Consider the following 20,018-nt stretch of genomic DNA (forward strand, 5'->3'; position numbering starts at 1 on the left):
TATCTTTCTGTCAGCCACATGCTGTTCTAGCTACGGTTCTAAGATTCAGGCACAATTCTTCCTTTACTGGAAACTTGCAATGGCTCCCTCCTGCCCACAGATAAAGGCTGAAGGCCTCACCTGGACTTTCACTCTCTCACCCCACCCTACTTTTACCAATGCCGGCCAGACAGCTGTTCTAGCAACACTGGGCCACTTGCCCAATCCTATGATTTTGTTTTTTTGTTTTTGTTTTTTTTTTGAGACGGAATCTCCCTCTGTCACCCAGGTTGGAGTGCAGTGGTGTAATCTCGGCTCACTGCAACCTCTGCCTCCTGGGTTCAAGTGATTCTTATGCCTCAGCCTCCCGAGTAGTTAGGACTATAGGCATGTGCCACCACATCCAGCTAATTTTTGTATTTTTACTAGAGAACGGGTTTTCCCATGTTGGCCAGGCTGGTCACAAACTCTTGACCTCAGTTGATCTGCCCACCTTGGCCTCCCAAAGTGCTGGGATTACAGGGGTAAGCCACCATGCCTGGCCTCACTTTTCTTTAGAAGCATGTTATTCTTCCAAGACAATCAACAGCTAACTGAGTTTTCATTAGCCGGGGGTGGTGGCAAGTACCTGCAGTCCCAGCTACTCAGGAGGCTGAGGCAGGAGAATTGCTTGAACCCAAGAGGCGGAGGTTGCAGTGAGTGGAGATCATGCCACTACACTCTAGCCTGGGCGACACAGCGAGACTCTGTCTAAAAAAAAAAAAAAAAAAAAAAAAATGCTTAGAAGATTTAAGGACCGAATGTACTTTGTGTTGAGGAATAATTTACCTCTGTTTCCGAATATGTGATCTACCTGGGGTTTGACTCAGGGCCCTAGTTGCAATAGCAATATGATATCATTGCATGAGCTGACTGGTCCAGCATAGAACGTTATCATCATTAATGATGTTTTAAAATTAAATTTTTAGACTAGATGAACTTCTTAACAATTGTAGCAAGTGTTTATAGATTTCAAAAAAAAAAAAAAGAACCTTTAACACCGAGAATTAGGTAAAAGTTCCAACAACTTTCCAATCTAAAAAAGTCACAAGATGATGATTTTTGTCCCCTCCCTTTGTTAAAAACCCAATGTGGATATACCCTAGCAAACTGTCTTCCCACAATTTCTTTCAAAATTTTAAAAACTTTTTTAAAAAGCAATTTGTTTCCTACTTAAAGTTTAAAAGGTATGGCCAACCTCCAATCCTATACAGGCCTGCGGGAGTTCGCAGCAGGATTCTCGTCCTATGCAATCTGATAAGAACAGATCCCCCATTCTTGTTTATTTTAAGAACTCTCCCAACAAGTTAAGGTTCACAACACAAACATACTTAGAGAAAGACATTGTAAATAGAAATGCAATTGCAAATATAGTGCACTATTAAACACATTCGTTTATGGTCCTATGAATGTAAAATAGCAAGTCAGATGGTTATCTCAGATGTCATCCAACATTCTGGACTGCGGCAACATTCTGGCTATGATATTAAAATAGAAAAACCTTTGCAGAGCGTTAACCTATCATTACATGGAGTAAATGGCATGGCGCTGCCACCTAATTAGCAGTGTGGCTTGCATCTATAAAATAGAATTAGCATGACTGCTCCTTTTTTATTATTAGTTTGTGTTTCCAGAAAGGTGTGACCTTATCTGTATGGTCCTGTTCATTTATGCCCATCTACAAAGGATTTAATTATATTCTTTTAGGTCTCTACACTAAGGAAATTGAAAATTGTCACTGCAAAATTAAAAATGCAAAAGAAATTAGTGAGCAGATTATTTACGCCATCACCCTCCTTTTCGGAGACAAAGACTGGAAACCTGTCTAAATAAATAAGGCATCACATTTTCAGAAAAGAAAACTCCAGACAAGAAAATTATTACCAGTCTTCTTTTCTTCTTTCCCACATATAGTCTGCAAGTTTCTCTAGTTGTCAAAAGGGAAATCTATAAATACTATAAAATTCCCAAAAGTTACATAGCATTAGAGTCAGCAGCCAGAAAATGGCAACTTACATCTGAGGAAGGTGATTCCAGAACAATGCCGAATCCTAGAACGCGGCTCTCCTCCGGGGAGGTGTGCTCGGCTGCCTGGAGAGCAGATAGCTCAGAGGCCACCACCGACTTTTTCTCCATCTCTGACCCACTGGGCTTCTGTTTCACAGTAAGAGGTTCCACAGTCTTTGGGGGCACTTTTTTCTTTTTATTTCTCTTTCGTGAGACAGCAGTTCGCTGGGAGCATATAAGGGAAATTGGGGGTTGTTGTCTGTTTTGAGTTCCAACTGCGAATAATAAACAAAAATATGGTACAGGCACGTGTGTCTGACTTAGGAAAACTTATCTCCGGTCTATCCATGTGATCTACAAACTGAAACCGAAACGAGGAAAACTCCAGGATGAAGCACACTAAATAAATCTCCCACTGGACCTAAAGGTTACCAAACGCAGGCCCTGAAGCACTTTCAAGTCCTAAAGGCAGAAAAATACTCAGGAGAAAGCGTTACTGCAGGTGAATCGTGACAGCATACTGCTGTTGGGTTCAATGCAGGGAAAGGATCATGAGCTGTGAGAAAACACCTGAGCATGGCTTTATAAATCATAGGATGTTTTTAAATAAATGAGAACTTCGGAATTTAAATTTAGATAGAGACGGCTGTGCTTCCTTGTAATCCTGTTTCAGGATTACATTTGGGGTTAGACTGATCCGTTCCTAATAATCTACAGGTGCCAAAACTGATAAAGATGAGACAGTGATGATCATTTGGGCAAGACTGATCAAAAGAAGCCGTCTGGGATGATTCTATATTAGGGACCAGTAAGCATGTGGGAAAAGCCTGTTAGTTACTTAATTAGGACCAGTGAATCCTTCCTCACCAAACAAATATTCTCCACACATCAACCACCTCCAGAGCACCCTGCTACATGGCCTCAGACCAGGCTACTTCTCTAGACCTCGGTTTCACATAACTGGAGGAGCAATATCATTCTGTACAAGTCAAGCAAATCAGTGAAATCTAGAAACAGTTCCAAACATGAAAAGCACAGTACAGGAACCAAGTATTCAACCTGATTCTATACTTAAAGAAATCCAGGATGGTAAGTTACAGTTCTCACAGGTGCACTCTGAGAAGTAATGTTTGCTAGCCATTTAAAAATACTCTCTTGGAAAGTGTAATTGGAAAACATGGCATCATTGTTTAAATCCTCAAGTATTAATATAGCTTCCTAAATATGACTATAGGATGTCCCTGCTTTTCAACAGAAATGAACCTATAAGACAAGTGAAAACTAAAGGTCTTTAAAGGCATATAAACATGAATCACCTCCTCTTACCTCTTATCAGTCTGAAAATAAAGAATATTTACACTTTGATCCTGATATTTTTGTCTCCAAATTCAAAAGCAATTCATAAATATTAGAAGCAAACTAATTGCACTACATAAGAGCACAGAAGTTTTTAAACCAGTAATTAGTCTAGCTCAATGGTTCTCGACCTTGGTTGTACATTAGAATCACTTGAGTTTAAAAAAACTGAGATGCCGGGCCAGGCATGGTGGCTCACCCCTGTAATCCCAGCACTTTGGGAGGCCGAGGTGGGCGGATCACGAGGTCAAGAGATCGAGACCATCCTGGCCAACATGGTGAAACCCCGTCTCTACTAAAAATACAAAAATTAGCTGGGCATGGTGGTGGGCACCTGTAGTCCCAGCTACTTGAGAGGCTGAGGCAGGAGAATCACTTGAACCCAGGAGGCGGAGGTTGCAGTGAGCCGAGATTACGCCACTGCACTCCAGCCTGGCGACAGAGTGAGACTATGTCTCAAAACAAAAACAAAAACAAACAAACAAAAAAACTGAAATGCCTCAGCCCCACGCCAGACGAAGTGACCTGACACCTCCAGGCATGCTGCCTGGGAATCAGCATTGTCTGAAAGCTCTTCCAGTGATTCTGCTGTGCAGCCAGAGCTGGGAACTTCTCTTTGCTCTCTCTGCATTCCCCCTCAAGGCTGGGTCTGCACCCTCAGAGTCAAAGGGACCTCGAATAATGATCACGATGGTCTAGGCCCCAGGCCTTGCTAAGCCTCATGATTCTAAATTAGAAATGAAAATGTTTTGGTTTAAGGAACACGGGGACTATCTGAGTTTTTCTTCTCCTTTTGCAAATCTAGACACAGCCCAAGTCTCTGGCATCCAGATCTTACCTCTAGGTCTTATTCCCTGTCTTCTTAAAAGAAAGGTGAAACTTTCTAAATGTAATTTAAATCTAAGTCTTCAGGCATTAAACCTTAAGTAAATCTACCCACATGACACAAATTTTTAAGTTTAAGAAAATTAAAGGAGAGTAATTTATTCAGTTTATCCTTTGTGCCATCCTACAGCTTTGGAATCGTTTACCTCCCTAATCTGCAAAGGTTCAGAAAAGAAAACATAGCGACAAAGTGGCATTTACTTAATAGATTCTAAAAAGGCTTCCGTCAAGGATTTAAATGGTTGCAATTTGTAGTTTGCCATTTCAGTAGTAAGGAGCTTAAGTGACAAAACAAATCATTACAATTTCATATGCATATTTTCTTAAGTGCTAACAAATTCCTCCTCGGAGAAAAGAATCCGAACATCATAAAGTAACCTTTCTTTCTGAGCTCCTTATTTAGGAGATGTTAACCTCCTCCAGGTTAATAAGAACACAGATTATCGTAGTGGAACAAGGTGAGTCCAATGCTTACTGACCTGAGCAAAATACTTCCTTGGGGTAAAACCAAATTCAGTGCTTAAAAAGATGCTGTTTAGCCCGGCGCGGTGGCTCACGCCTGTAATCCCAGCACTTTGGGAGGCTGAGGCAGGCAGATCACCTGAGGTCGGGAGTTTGAGACCAGCCTGACCAACATGGAGAAACCCCATGTCTACTAAAAATACAAAAATTAGCCAGGCGTGGTGGCACATGCCTGTAATCCCAGCTACTAGGGAGGCTGAGGCAGGAGAATCGCTTGAACCTGGGAGGCAGAGGTTTCGGTGAGCCGAGATCGTGCCATTGCACTCCAGCCTGGGCAACAAGAGTGAAACTCCGTCTCAAATAAAAAGATGCTGTTTTTCAGAAAGTAGCTCACATTACTTTAATGTGATCTTGGGTGACTGATATATCTAAGTATTAATTAAGCTTTTTATATCAAAACCACATCACTGAATATTACAATTATACTAGAATTCACTAAGTGGCATCCTGAACAGCTTCTGAGTGACGACCTTCCGGACTACCATCCTGATGAAAGGGCAGGAAAGCCAGTCACGACATGGCTTAGATCAAGTGGTGATGTCCCTTGACAAGAGGGAAAACTTAATACAATGATTTATTTCTTGTACCTGTGACAAAAACAATTCTGTTTTCCCTCAATTGTGAAGATCAGAAAATACAGCTGCTATAATGAAGACGTAGACTTCCAGACTTTTATAGAACGCTTCATGGACTTTAAGACCACACTAATGAAACAGCTTAGGCTTGTACCATGCCTTATAAAGTTCATTGACAGCTACTACATCATTCTATTTTGACAACAGCCCTGTGAGTTAGATATGAATTCTCCATTTACAGACGTGAAATAGGAAGCTCAGATGCGCCACACAGCTCCAAAAGCAGAAATTGGCATCCAATCCCAAATTACAAATCCACTGCTCTTCCGTCCCTCAACTTGCCTGATGGCAGTGAAAACAAAAAGGAGTCACATAAACAAAGACGACAGAACACGGCGGATCTCTGAGCTTCCGCATCCTGAATAGGAGAGAGAAAAGCCACAAAGCATAGCCTGGGGCTCCACATTTCTTATCTGCTTAGTGCTTGAACACTGAAGCCCATGCTTCCTAAAGGACCCCTCCATACACAGTTGTTCCGAAATTTAATTAACTGACATTTGTGAAGTACTAGGAGATCATGGAATGAAGTCTATCGAGTACATACACATAATTATATGAGCTGTATCAGTAGCAAGACAAAATATGTTTGATTCGCTAAAGGAAAAATGGATTGTAGAGAAAGCTGAAAAAACAGATACTTCAAAAGGCACAGCAAGACAGCAAGGTGAGAAGAAGGCTTTAATAAAAGCACAATGAACATTACAACGGAAGATGTCAGATATGCATTAAAAATCAAAGGACTCATTCCGAGGCCTGATCCTTGTACCTGCTTGAATTTGCATTAATTTCCTCATGGTCTTGAGTTCTTGTAGAATGGCCTGCAACGTTGACTGGCAGTTACAAGTACAGCAGTTTGATCCAGCTGATGAATTCACCACTGGAAGTTCTCCTGAGCATGAAAGAAAAGAATGACATACTCCAAACAAACCAAAAAAAAAAAAAAAATCATAAAGAGGTGGAGAGAAAAAAGAAAGTATCTTGGCAGGATTTTGAAGCATGTGCAATTATGATGAAGCTGTGCCTAAGGAAAACGTACCCACTAATTATCACAACCTAAATCTGGGGGTCTGACTTTATCTAATTATCCAGGCTTCCATACTGTAAGGTGCGTGCTGTGGCGCGGTGCGGGAGCCCGCATGCACACACACACACAATGAGTGGGCACAGCAGGCCTCCCTATTGTCAGAGCTGTTCATCTCAAATAACACCACCTCAAAAACTCACTCGAAACACACTCACGCTAGTTCACACAAAAAAGGAGCCCTGAGGACAGCCTTGCAAAAAAAATTTGGTAGCTGTGTTTAAGAGTTCATATTAAAAATTATATGAGTTCTATTGAAAATAGTTTTGATATTAAGCACATTATTTCAAAAACAAAGAACTGTGCGCACATGAAAACTTGTAGAATACTCTCTGGGTGTGGCGTTTGGGGTGGGGAAGCACAGAGGAGCAGGGACGGGAGGATATATTGGAACTGGATGCGTTCGAGGGTATTGGTGGGCTGGCTGGCTTTTCTTCAACTTCACAAAGAAAATCTCTCTACCTCTTTTCTCCATTCCCATGGCTTATCTTTCCCTTGCCACAGCCTCTTTTGCACTGTTTAAATTTAATGCCTTTTCCTTGGTGAACCTATCTTATTCTGTTTCTCTCATAGGTAAGCAAGTATCTTCTATTGTCCTTAGAATAAAATGGGACATTTGGACATTGCTCTTACAGTGGGTTCCCTCCAGCACCTGTTCACCTGACCACCATAAAATGGAGCAGTTGAGAGACTTCCAGCGCTCACATTGGCTCACAGGCCAGCAAGGTAAGTTCCATGGTTTTGTTCCAATTATATGTTTTATTATACTTTATATACCTTAAATCCTGTAATATGCATTATTTGGGAATACTATAGAAAAATTCACCAGAGCAAAACCATGAAATACTTCAGGATAACTTAGTGATTGTAGTGGTACAATTATTTACATTCAAAATTGTAGCAAGATTGTAATGTTACAACTTTAAGATTATAAATAATCCCAATGAAATACCAAAGTAGTCACAGTTATATGTAATATATTTCTTTTTTTTTTTTTTTTTTTTTTTTGAGACAGGGTCTCGCTCTGCCGCACAGGCTGGAGTGCACTGGTATGATCTTGGTTCACTGCAACCCCTGCCTCCCAGGCTCAAGCGCTTCTCATGCCTCAGCCCCCCAAGTAGCTGGGACTACATGCATGCGCTACCACGCCCGGCTAATTTTTGTATTTTTTAGTAGTGATGGGGTTTCGCCATGTTGGCCAGGCTGGTCTCGAACTCCTGGCCTCAAGCAATCCACTCATCTCGGCCTCCCAAAGCGTTAGGACTACAGGCGTGACCCACCACGCCTAGCCATATTTCTATTGAAAACATAAAATATCTATTTTCAAACTGATATGGGGGAATTTATGTTTGTAACTTTTACTAACTTCATACTTTTCAAAGTAAATCCACTGTCCCTACTGTATACTGGGAAATAGAACACTGTTCACCCAAAACTTACTGATGTGGGGTTTATTAACTTCATACATACCTAAGGGTATTTTATTTCTCTTATTGTCTCTTCCATGGTAGTAGAGTTAGAAAGGTCTTAAAGAATATTTCTAGTCACTATTCTAAGTACCATCTTTTATCATTTTTAGAAGACAAAACCAACCCTTTTCAGCTTGTTATAAATCATTTTCTAATTTTAAAGAAAACTGACTTTTTATTTTTATGGAGGAGTCTTTAAAGAGCTGTGTCCCTCTAACCTGGAGGCATGCCAGCATTGGAACTTTGATACTGGCTTATGTACTACTGAGAGGCAGAGAAGACACCCATACATTTCTGGGGTCCTTCGCTGTCTCATCAATGTCTCAGGATGGCTTTTCATGCCTCTGAACCACAAATTGTGTTTTTAAAAAAAGTCAAAACAGTTCTCTTTTTCTTGAAGGATATTGTGAAATGAAAATGAATGGAAAAAAATCCTTAACTTCTTAAGGAAACTGAAAATGCTTTCTTACCTTTTTCTTGTTCTCTTTGTGAAAACTATAGATCTGCACATCTCTACAGAGTTTACAGAACAAATATTATAGCATCCAGTGTGGCCGGATAGAAAACTAATATGACCACAAAAAGCATCAGGTTTTTCTCCTTAAGCTTTGAAAAAAAACTGTCATTTGATTCTTTTCTTAACAATTAGGAAACTTAAATTAAGAAAATTTTACTTTAAAGGAATACTTTCCATTGCTAATGAAGCATGTTACAAAATATGGATCACTGGGTTCAGTACTGATGTGGGATGCTGGGTTATCAGCCCCCCACCCCTGTCCGCCCCCGCCTTTATCTGGGACTCTTCGGATAATGAGTAAGGTGAAGGAGTAACCAAGAGGATATGTTATTAACACACCATAGGACCAGGAAGCTTCTTTTAAAGACAATGGGGAGCTCTTTCTGCCCTAATGTTCAGGTTTTTTGTGTGACAATAATATCCATACATGGGCACAAAATGATCGCTTTAACTTCTTAAAGGGCTAAAATCTCTACCAGGAAATCTTCACTTATAACATAGAACCCCCTGTCTTTCCTAATTCTCAATTCTGTTTTTTAATAGTCTTCAACTCTTTCCTTTGTGTCTCCCTGTCTTTTAAAGTAACTCAGCAAAGGCAGGTAATTACGGGAGGGTTTAATAAATTGAACTCAACACACTGAATATTTAGAAATAAAACAGAACAGTACAAACCCCCATGAGAGCCTTCTGAATGTTTGCTGACAACCATACCATTGGAGCTCGTGGTAGGGTGGGGCTGGCTTTGGAAGGTTCTAGAACGGGTGCCATACTGCCCTGAGAACTGTCCACTCTGGGGCGGCAGCTCATTCCACACACCACGTGAAGACGGGTGGAGGCTTTGCGGGGCCTCAGCAGAGGAGTTCAAACGTGGAGGCCAGACTAAATCCAGGTCCTGGGGCTCTTCTTTTAGTTTCTCTCCTTCTTTGCCAACTCGCTGATAGATCCGCCCAGTGCTGTCGTTCAGCAATCTTCTCATCCCTGTAATTTGCTTTTTTATTTCCATGCTTTCATCTCCTAATGGAAACAGGGCCAAAGTTAGCACTCTAAATTAGTGAAAGAGAAAACAGTTCACTAACCAAAAAGAAGAGAAAGAAAAACAACCCTTCTTTGGAAATGGGAAAGATGACTGACTCTATGAACTTAATCTGTAAAACACAAAGGCAGGAAAACTGACTACGGTCTGAAAAAACCCATCCTATTCCTGGTGCCTCTCATTTTAACCTCTTTCTGCAAGTCGCTTATGATGAAAGAGGTTTCTTGAGAGTGTGTCATCAGGAACAAACATGACATTCCCTCTTTGGAAGCATTTTCTGAATGAGTAGGTGATGAGGAAACAGGCTGAGACAGAAGGTCAAGGATAGAACTGGACCGCGGAACCCCTCTGCTCTGATGGGCCACAGCCACCCGTGAGGAATGGGCAGGTCACTAAAGTGCTCTGCTCACTGTCTGTCAGCTTCACCAGGCGGGGCAAGGACAAGGAAGAAAGCCTGGACTGGCAGGGACGCAGGGCTTCACTACTGACACAATGTCCTCCAGGATGACTGGCAGGGATGCAGGGCTTCACTGCTGACACAATGTCCTCCAGGATGACACGCTGCCGCTGGAGACATCACCTTCAGAGAGGACGGCCGAGGAGACAGAGAGGCGCCGAGTGTGGCAGCATGGCAAGCGAGGGGGTTTTGTCTTTCTGGCACCCTGACTCCCATCACATCAGCCTGGTGATGACCGAGGGGTCCCTGCCACTCGAGGTCACTGGCGGTACCAGCACTGGAAGGGCGGAAGTGCAACCTCCCCACCGTGCCCTCCTCCCATGCCAAACGCACTGCCACCTCCCCTGCAGCGTAACTGTGTGCGAAAGGTCACAGGCCACTTTGAAATCCCACCTCACCTACACTGACTTCTTTTTTTAAGATTTTTCTCCCGTCTCAGGACATTTTTTTTAAAATGAAAGAACTTCTATACTGCACTGGGAGTACTTAATAAATATTAAAGATGTCTGTAATATTGTACAGATAGAAAATCTTTTTGGCCGGGCACAGTGGCTCACGCCTGTAATCCCAGCACTTTGGGAGGCCGAGGCGGGTAGATCACCTGAGGTCGGGAGTTCGAGACCAGCCTGACCAACATGGAGAAACCCTGTCTCTACTGAAAATACAAAATTAGCCAGGCGTGGTGGCACATGCCTGTAATCCCAGCTACTCACAAGGCTGAGCCAGGAGAACCCGGCTCACCCAGGAGGTAGAAGTTGTGGTGAGCCAAGATGGCACCATTGCATTCCAGCCTAGGCAACAAGAGTGAAACTCCATCTCAAAAAAAAAAAAAGAAAAAGAAAAAGAAAATATTTTCTATCAATAATAATATCAGAGGATGCTGATATCTGTTAGGAGCTATTTCAAACACACTATCTTCTTAAACTGTGCATCAGCCAGTATCTTCATAAAGATGAAGAGAAATGAATTTTTTTTTCTCAAACCCAAAAGATAAAATCTTAGGCCACTGTTGGGCATGGTGGCTCACACGTGTAATCCCAGCTCTTCGGGAGGCTGAGATGGGAGGGTCATTTGAGCTCAGGAGTTTGCGACCAGCCTGGGCAATATGGAGAAACCCCGTCTCTACAAAAAGTACAAAAGTTAGCCCAGCATGGTGGTGTGTGCCTGTGGTCCCAGCTACTTGGAGGCTGAGGTGGAGGGACTGCTTGAGCCCCGGAGGCAGAGGTTGCAGCGAGCCGAGATTGTGCCACTGCACTTCAGCCTGGGTGATAGTGGCAGACCCTGTCTCAAAAAAAAAAAAAAATCTTAGGCCAGGGTATGTGTGTGTAAACATTCATGCAGTTACTCTAATAAATGCTTGAAATTTAAACTGTAAGATAAAGAAGAGGCTAACAGACAGCATCTGTTAAGAAAAATACAGCTCCTACAAATAAACACAGCACATTCAATATAATGATTGCACTTAGGATCAATTATAATGATCAATATATGTATATATAAGGATATGTGTATATATATATATATGGATCAATATAATGATTGCACTTAGGATAAGCCAGGTTTCTCTGTAGAACTGGTAACTGCACAATAACCTAGCCGTTTTGTGCTTTCCAGTTAGATATTTAGCTTATTAATATATGTGTTATGTTACTAAATAAGGAAGTTTATTTTGAATTTACTGTTCACTATTTTGAAGTAAATATCTTTAGTTTTTAAAAATGATACTAAAAACATTACAGAATATATTAATTCTGTCTAATTGAACATGAGTGAACACGGAAATAACACAGATTTCCAAATTTACAATATTGCTATGTGTTGTTGGCATATGCTTGAGAGGAGAAATATTCTAATTTGAGATAAAACTATTTCTACTTCAAAACCCTGTGAAGATTACAATATATAAACAATAAATCATATTCCAGATTTTATGAGAATGAACGACCAAGCGAGATTTCAATAACGCAGAGTCAGCAAAATTTACTACTTTCTCGAGAGGCTACGGAACAGGGTGTGTCTGGAAGAGGCCCCAGAGGAATCCTGAAAGATAAGCCCACAGGCAAATGCGGTATTAATTTCAGCAACCAGACACATACGTTCCCGGCTAGTTAACACCACAATTCAAGCAAGAGGAGGCATCTTTTCTGTGTGGTTTCCACCCACAGCCCTCCCCATCAGGCCGGGTACGCCTGCACTGAAGTCCATGCAGAGACTAGCCTTCTCTGGCACAGGTTGGTGGCCGCCACCCCTGACCCCAGGCTCCCTGAACAGAGCAGCCATAGCCAGGCCACATGGGGCAGATACCCACCCCGGCTCTCAAGTCCATGCCAGCTTGCTTCTCCACGCTAACTGACACACCACAGGAGAAGGGATGTGTCTCCTGCCAAAGGTCCTGCCTCTGCTCTGTAGATATAATGCTAGGATAGATACAGTGCTACCATTAGGAACAGGAAGGCGTCACAAGGATTCTGGAACCTTCTGAGGGCAAATCTGCTTTGTCATGACCTCAGTTTCAGAGTTCCAGAACTTATGCCTATGAAAAGTACATGGCTGAAAATACAACCTGAGTTTTGCATAACTTTGTATTTTCATTTTGACAACCAGCATCCTAAGCTGCAGGTGGCAATGAGGGAGGAAGGTGGCAGGTGTGAGGGGTTCTGGCGGTGGGCTGCGCCTGCCGTGTGCAGAAACATGTCTCCCAAAGGCAAAACAAAACGAAACAAATACACAAAAAATCAGGACGTCGGGGGACTGAGGAGGAAGAAACAGTGCTGAAAGGAAGAGGGCAGAAGGCCAGAAGCAGGTCCCTCCTCAGAGGAAGTAAGCTCACGGCCCAGCTCACTGTGGCATGTTTTAAAGGATGGAACACATCCTTTAAAGGATGGCACAGTGGCTCACACCTGTAATCCCAGCACTTTGGGAGGCTGAGGTGGGTGGATCACCCGAGATCTGGAATTTGAGACCAGCCTGGCCAACAGGGTGAAAGCCTGTCTCTACTAAAAACACAAAAGTTAGCTGGGCGTGGCAGCGCGCGCCTGTAGTTCCAGCTACTCGGAGGCTGAGGCAGGAGAATCACTTGAACCCGGGAGGCGGAGGTTGCAGTGAGCCAAGGTTGTGCCACTGCACTCCAGCCTGGGCAACAGGGTGAGACTCCATCTCAAAAAACAAACAAACAAACAAACAAACAACAACTAAAAGGATGGAACACAGAAAACTGCAGTAACTGCAGAAGTCTGTGCTGAGAGGAGAGCTGAGAGGTGAGCTGAGAGTCGGCAGGGAAGGTTGAAGAAGGGCAGAGTGTGGAAAGTTTCTTAGGGGAGATGACGGGACGTTCAGGAATGGTCTCTGGGGTTTACTGAGTCACACTCTCTTCACCCAAAGCAGCAGAAGCAGCTGAGCAGGTCACCCCTGCAGCTGCTGCCTAGGAGGAGGGAGTCCTGGGGCTCTACTCCACAGCAGGGAATGATGAGTGACAGGCTTTGGCAGACAGGAAGAAAGAGGTTTCCTTGCACATTTGGGACAGATGGGGCAGAGGATCAGAAACGAGGCCTGAAGACTCCAAGTGACAATGACAAAGAAGCTGAGTCAACCTAAATAATCTGGGGACAGTGGGTGCTGGGAGCAGATGAGCAGGCTGAGCCGTAGAAGCTCGTTGAGTGTGGTGCAGTGTTAGTGTGGGACAGGACAGGCTGGGCTATTACACCCACACCTGGTCTCGCCTCCTAACTACGCCCACCTGCTACTGGATACTAGCCAAGCCACTGAATATTCTCTGGTTTCCTAAATCCTAAAGCAAGAGTCTGAACCCTAACCCGGGGAGGGGCACATGGTAGTCCAGGAGGGGCACAGGATTTTCACCATCACCAAGGTGTTAACCAAGCACTTTGTGGCTCTAGAAGTCCTTTTCGGAAGACAGGCTTCTTCTATCATAGTGGAATCCAAGTTCTTTGATAAAAAAAAAAATTGGTGAAAAGTATACAGGAGATTGAGATTGGAAGCATTCACTGACTTCTACTGGTATTTCCAGTTATCATTAGTCAATGACTTCTCCAGGTATAGATACCAGGAAAAGGAAGCTCTTTGGAGCAACGAGCTCTCTAGCGAGACAGGATGCTATAAGGAAACCTGTGCATTTTTCCTGATCTCTTTCCAAGACGCTGAATCCTTTTCAGAAAAACAAACACAAAGAAATCTTACTAAAATGGATCCATGCCACGTGACTACCTTACTGGCAGCCTGAAATCCTTTGGAGTTTAGTAACTATACTCCTTGGACAAGATCTAAAAAGATTGTATGCTGGATTCTCCCCCTCACTAAATTTCAAGACTCTACTAGATCACGTTCCTTTACGCAAAGAATTTATGACACATAGTCTTGCAGGATCTGATACATGTGAGGGCAACACAGAAGTCACCACACAAGGTTGCCCTTAACTTGGCTAGGAGGGAAGGATCCACTACGTGGAACACGATTATTCACAGGTAATCACGATAAAAGATGGTAACAAACAAACAGAGAGAGAGTGCAGCGAATGCTCATCATTTTGTGTTGCCTTGGCATCCATTTTAAATATAAGTGGGAGTTTTTCATTCCAGAAGCAAGGCTCTGTCACCCTTGACAGTTTCCAGTTCTATTCGCTGCACTCCCGGTTCCTCAGTGTGGTCGATCCAGACATCTGCTTTATACAACTGCTGCCTGGTGACCACCTCCCTATAGGACAGCTAGATGCAGCCTGCTGGCCCTCGCACCCCACGTGGACTGTGCAGATATGCCACAGTAACTCCCTCTCAGTCGCTGCGTGACCTCCTGCAACCCCTGCCTGCTTGCTTTCAGCCCATGAATTACAGCTCCCTACAGGAAACCTGTGTGGATAACGCTCTGGACCCAATAAAGGTACTGGCCATGGGTTCCTTTCTCTCCCCTGCCAGGCCACATGGGGCAGACACCCGCTCTGGCCTGCGTGTGTGTGGCCTCCAGGGGTGTGCTACCCTCCCCGGGGTCCGTAAGTACTAAAACTTCTTAAACTCTCACACTGTGCTTGTGTCATTAAAGGCCCACAGTCCGACCCCTGACTGGGAGCCTGCCCCAAAGGGACCTGTGCTTGTGGATCTCTTGCTGGCACTTGTCCGGGCCTCTGGTGGCTGCCGAGGACAATGCTATCAGTTAAGTTAATAAGGAAACTCAAAGAGTTCCATCCAAAACAGAGCAGTTGCATGTGTGCCCATCTATATGCCTCCTTATTAGGAAAACTCCTGGTAACAGTCACCCTGTCTGTGCCCTACAAATGTACCAGTGCTAATGTACAGCAGGCGTTCCATAAACCTTTCTTAAGTAATTAAAAAAACCCTGCTTATCAAAAACAGAATGAAGTCCAGAACGCAACACTAAGATAGTAAACAAATAACAGTAAAGAATGAAAACGTATCAGAAATAAATTATTTGACAAATATTTATCAAGCACCTCCTAGGCTCCAGAGATACAAAGATCATCGGGTACAAATTGAAAGGTACCCCAACTCTCTCAACATCTCTTACCTGAATCTCTTTATATTGACCTCTTGCTCCAAACAATGGTCCTGGTTTTCCCAGCCCACTGACCCCTGCCTGTTTTAACCGTGTGCCCTGGAACTCTACTTGTAAACTGCCCCCCGGTTGCAGATGGCGCGCTCTGCTTCCTTGCTAGAGCTAGACCCGCCTCTTCCCTGTGGATCCTGCCTTCCCTGTTGGCCCCGCATGAAAATTATTCATTCTCCCTTCCTTTGAGGCTGCAGAGGAGACTTGGCTTTCCTCTTGCTCCCTGAAACACTGCTCTTTTAACCCCTGGAAGAAGCTCACAGAGGTGTATTACCTTGCATCCCTCTTCCCAAGCAGCAGTTCTGCGAGCCAGGAGTTTAAGATTCATAGGAGATGAGGCAGGCAATGGAGCTGGAGCGCGTAGTGAGGCCACCCTGCTAGGGCACCACATGCAGGGTGAAGGCAGAAGAATTGTACACTGGAGCCAATGGGTTATCACTGGGTAACTTAAGATTCAGGTCTCTTTTCATATAAGGATAGTAAATAATCAGATATATCCTACACAAAAACAATTCTGGCAAAATTATGGTGAAACCGGTATGGCATAGAGGAATCTGGCTAGAATGTTATCACGGAAGGCTCTGTGAATGGCAACGTCAGTCAACCAGGATTTTCAGGATGGAAATGGAGAGAGATGGAGAGAGAGAGAGACACTGAAGAAGTTTAATCAAATGGGCTTGGGATTAGCTGGATTTGCAGGGGGTGGAGGCGGGAAGAATCCATGAAAACCCCAAGGTTTCCAGCTTGGGTCACTGAATAGATATAAACACCAGTAGGAGAACTGGAAAAAGATGCGTGCAAGGGGGTGGAGATACGGAGTCTAGTTTCGATGAAGAAAATCTGGATAAAAGCAGGCAATGGGAAACGCAGCTACTGGGTGCATGAGGTTGAGCATGAAGCCATATTTCGGTTTTATCCACGAGTAGGCTGGCCCCTCTGGACTGAGTAAGCCCCTGAGAGTCATGGATAATTTGGGGGGTGGAGGACATCTTATAGAGAGATATTAGATCTTCTACTAATCTAGCATGTAAAGAACTCAAAACATTCATTTATTAGTAGATATTTAAAAAGATATGACTTCATATAATTCTAAGCTGGTAAAGTGAGTCAAACCTATCCCTCCGGAATTCCCAACCCAAGGCAACTATCCTCGTGATCAGAACTGACTGACTCTCTCTCCCCGCGCCAGTCTCAAACCCATCACTCAGGGATGTCACGTTCGGTGACTTACCTGAGCAGAATGGACAGAGGGCGTCTGAAAGAAATGGGGTCCAATCCTACCGCTACACTCAGTATTACACTATCATGTCCCGTTTTGTCCTATGTTGAAGAGGCCATTGAGAAACTTGAGGAGATAATGAAAAAGCCAATTGAACAGATTAAAGGAACAAGGAAAGATGAAAGGGGGGCTGGGTTCTTTCACTAATAAATGGCCACTGAGTGACTTAATTATCTCTAAATATACTACGCAGTATTATGGGTAGGACATTGTTCTTTATCAAAAAGAAAAACAATCAACTGAAAATGCAGCTTCCAGCCTGAAGGTGAGGCCACAGATGGTCTTAAAGAGCTGGACTTTCCAGTTTGTAAATACCAGAAGCAGTGCAGAAGCATCTGCAGGAGAGGTGACAATGAGAATGCATCTCTGTTTGTGGTGATGAAAAAGCTCTGGAGGTGGTTGCACAACACTGTGAACATATTTGAAAGAAAAATGCTTTAAAACTCCTTGCATTTTTTAGGGGGCAGGTAATGGCATGTTAAAGAGAAAGAGTTTATCAGTGAGAAATAATAAGATAACCAGGATTATACTATATGGTCCAAAATATTTCCTCTTAAGAACTCATAGAGGTTGGCATGGAGCCATGCTGTGGATAGACTGATGGGCGGCCTGTCAAATGGGAGACGGGTGGGAGCACGGAGCCAGGGCCTTCAGGCTTGCGGGCAGCTCTCCGCACAACCTCCACAAGTGAGCTGAAAGAAGAGGAATCTGAAACGGACCCTGTGCTTTGAGGACCTGAGGCTGGCACCTCTTTCCAGACCCCATTAACATGCAGATGCCATCAAGGTCCCAGCTGGCAGCCTGCAGGGACAACAGCCATGTTTATGAGGGACACACAAGACTGGGAGTCGAACTCAGCAAAAAAAGGTGTGAAAAGCATCAGTCTATGGAACAGGGCGGTGGTTTTCCAAACAAGTCCTTTTTTTCCCAAGTGCAATCTAAAGTGGAACCCCAATAAATAAAGAAGAGCAAAGCTCTGCTGAGGAGACTGCGCCAGAACCCGATTCCTGAAGCCGCCCTTGGAAGATGCTCAAGAACTCCAAGGGCTCCACACTGCATAGGCTGAATGCCACGGAAAAGGAAAGACCAAAAAGTGGCCATAGAATCATTTAATTGCATGAATCAAATACCATGAAAAGGAGTATCTAGACACAAATATATCTCCACGTGCTTGAGGGTCCTGTTCAGCTGAGAACTACAGATAGAAAATAATTAAGCAGCCCAATGTATACATGGCATTTACATTTAAAGGATAGATAAGACCCTTTTAAATCTGTTGAGATACTAGCAGGTTCACTTATCCACTTAATAAATATTTACTGTACTACTACTAAATTATGAGACACAATGTGACCTAAAAAAAAAAAAGAAATGTAATACACAGTCTCTTCCCTTCAGGAGTTTACAGCCTAGCACAGGAGACAAAAGAGTGTGTACACAGCTCTAAGAGTATAATGGCACTCTTCTGATCGACGGGCAGGCCTAAGCGGCACGGCGGTCAACCCCAGCCAGGGGACAGGGGCACTTTGTAATCATGGCTGAAGATGTGAAGCCAGGACAGGTACCAAGAAGGAACGCCAAGGATCCTAGTGGGAAAACAGGTACTGAAAGCCAAAAAGGCACAAAGGGCTTGAGATGGGCAGTTAGGGTCAAAAAGAGCAAAGAAATACCAGGAAATGAAGCAAGAAACAGCTGTGCAAAATGAGCTATCACATGGCTTCTCAAACTTTTCCCTCAAAGAACACAGAAAGCCAAAGGAGGGTAAGTATCTATGAGAAGTTTGGGGACAGAGTCCTAGGAGGGGAATAAGGAACAAACAATTTTCTTAGATGTCCTTATGTTTTCTCTTAAAAACTGAATGCAAGTACTGTCCTATACTCTCTTTGTTTTTGCATTTAATTTTAAAACAATCTTCTATCCACCAAGATGTGCAGCTTCCTACGGACCCTGGGCCCCAGCACTGGGCACCCACAGTTACATGTTTGCCAGCTGAAAAGCAAGGCCGGGGTGGGTGGGCTGGTCCATCCCAGAGGCAAGGGCTGGTGCCTGTGAGTCAGGCTCTTCAGCGTTGCCAGCTACACTTCCCAGGAGCACAGTTACGGTGTCCGTGACTGAACAGACAAAACTAAGGGAACGCATGATCAATGCCTTAGAAATCATGTGACAAGTGTTTCAGGAATTACAGAGAGAAAAAGAGATCACTTTACCCTGGGAGGACTACGCCTCAGAAAGATGGCAAGACTGGAGGTGGTCAATAAACAACACCAGCATTTCCATGCGCACTTTGGGGAGGAGAAAAGAGAACGGCACTGAACAAAGCTTGAGGGCAGAGAGAAGTGAAGTGGGCAATGGCGAATCAGCGAACTTAGCTGGAGTTAAGGCAATGAATGGGGCAAAGTCAAAAACAAAAGGACCCTGACACTTTGACTTCATCCTCAAAGCGACAGGAGATCAATGAAGCTTTTTGTAAGAGCGATAGGACACAGTTAGAACTACTCAGTGAATTCAAAGATTTTTGTCTACTTATTTCTCCTCCAAATGTTCTTACATTGTGGAAAGCAAAGTTTTATTTTATAATCAATATAGCATGGCTGTCCAGTGTTCCCTGATGAGTAACTGCATCTAACATTAAGCAACTAGGTCTGAAACCACCACTTCAAGTAATATTCAAGAATAATCAAGTCAAAGAGTTAAATCTGAAATGCATGGAAAAGGTCTTATAAATCAATAAAGATGATGATGAATACTAATGATGGAAAAATGGGCAAAGGACATGAACATGTAATTCACAAGAAGAAAAAAAGATCAATAAATATTTTAAGTATCTTATCTCCCTAATTATTAATGTAATGAAAATTAACATAAAATTCTTTTCCTTTCTATGTAATTATAGATTCAAAAAGCCCATTTTTGGTGATAGTTGAGGGTCACAGTAACTCTCATAGGCTGTTGGTAGGGATGTAATTTGGCAAAACCTTTTTGGCGCAGAATATGGGAATTCCACTTACCAAAATTTACGCTACAGAAATATTCCAACAACTACCTATGAATATTCACTACAGCATCATTTTACAAGGGAAATATTGGGAACAATGTAAACATTTATCAACAGAACATTAGATAAATGAATTATGGTACAGCAGTAGAACGAAATTATATCATTTCACATCTATAAAGAGTGAAAT

General features: G+C 43.2%; 1 protein-coding gene across 15 annotated transcripts in view; it reads right to left on the bottom strand.

Moving 5' to 3' along the window:
* BEND7 (BEN domain containing 7) overlaps positions 1-20,018 on the bottom strand; it is a 94,013-nt gene that overhangs the window by 55,573 nt on the left and 18,422 nt on the right. For 12 of the 15 annotated variants that reach the window (XM_055092421.2, XM_034929980.3, XM_034929979.3 and 9 more), the window contains 3 exons: positions 9,163-9,504; positions 6,190-6,312; positions 2,035-2,300 (listed from right to left, as the gene is read on the bottom strand). In XM_055092421.2, coding sequence (XP_054948396.1) covers positions 2,035-2,300; positions 6,190-6,312; positions 9,163-9,504 — 731 coding nt within the window. The remainder of the gene's footprint in view (positions 1-2,034; positions 2,301-6,189; positions 6,313-9,162; positions 9,505-20,018) is intronic. The other 3 variants (XM_055092422.2, XM_034929985.3, XM_055092424.2) reach the window with 1 other exon arrangement.

Source organism: Pan paniscus, chromosome 8 (genome assembly GCF_029289425.2).
Source record: "Pan paniscus chromosome 8, NHGRI_mPanPan1-v2.0_pri, whole genome shotgun sequence".
Lineage (NCBI taxonomy): Eukaryota > Metazoa > Chordata > Mammalia > Primates > Hominidae > Pan > Pan paniscus.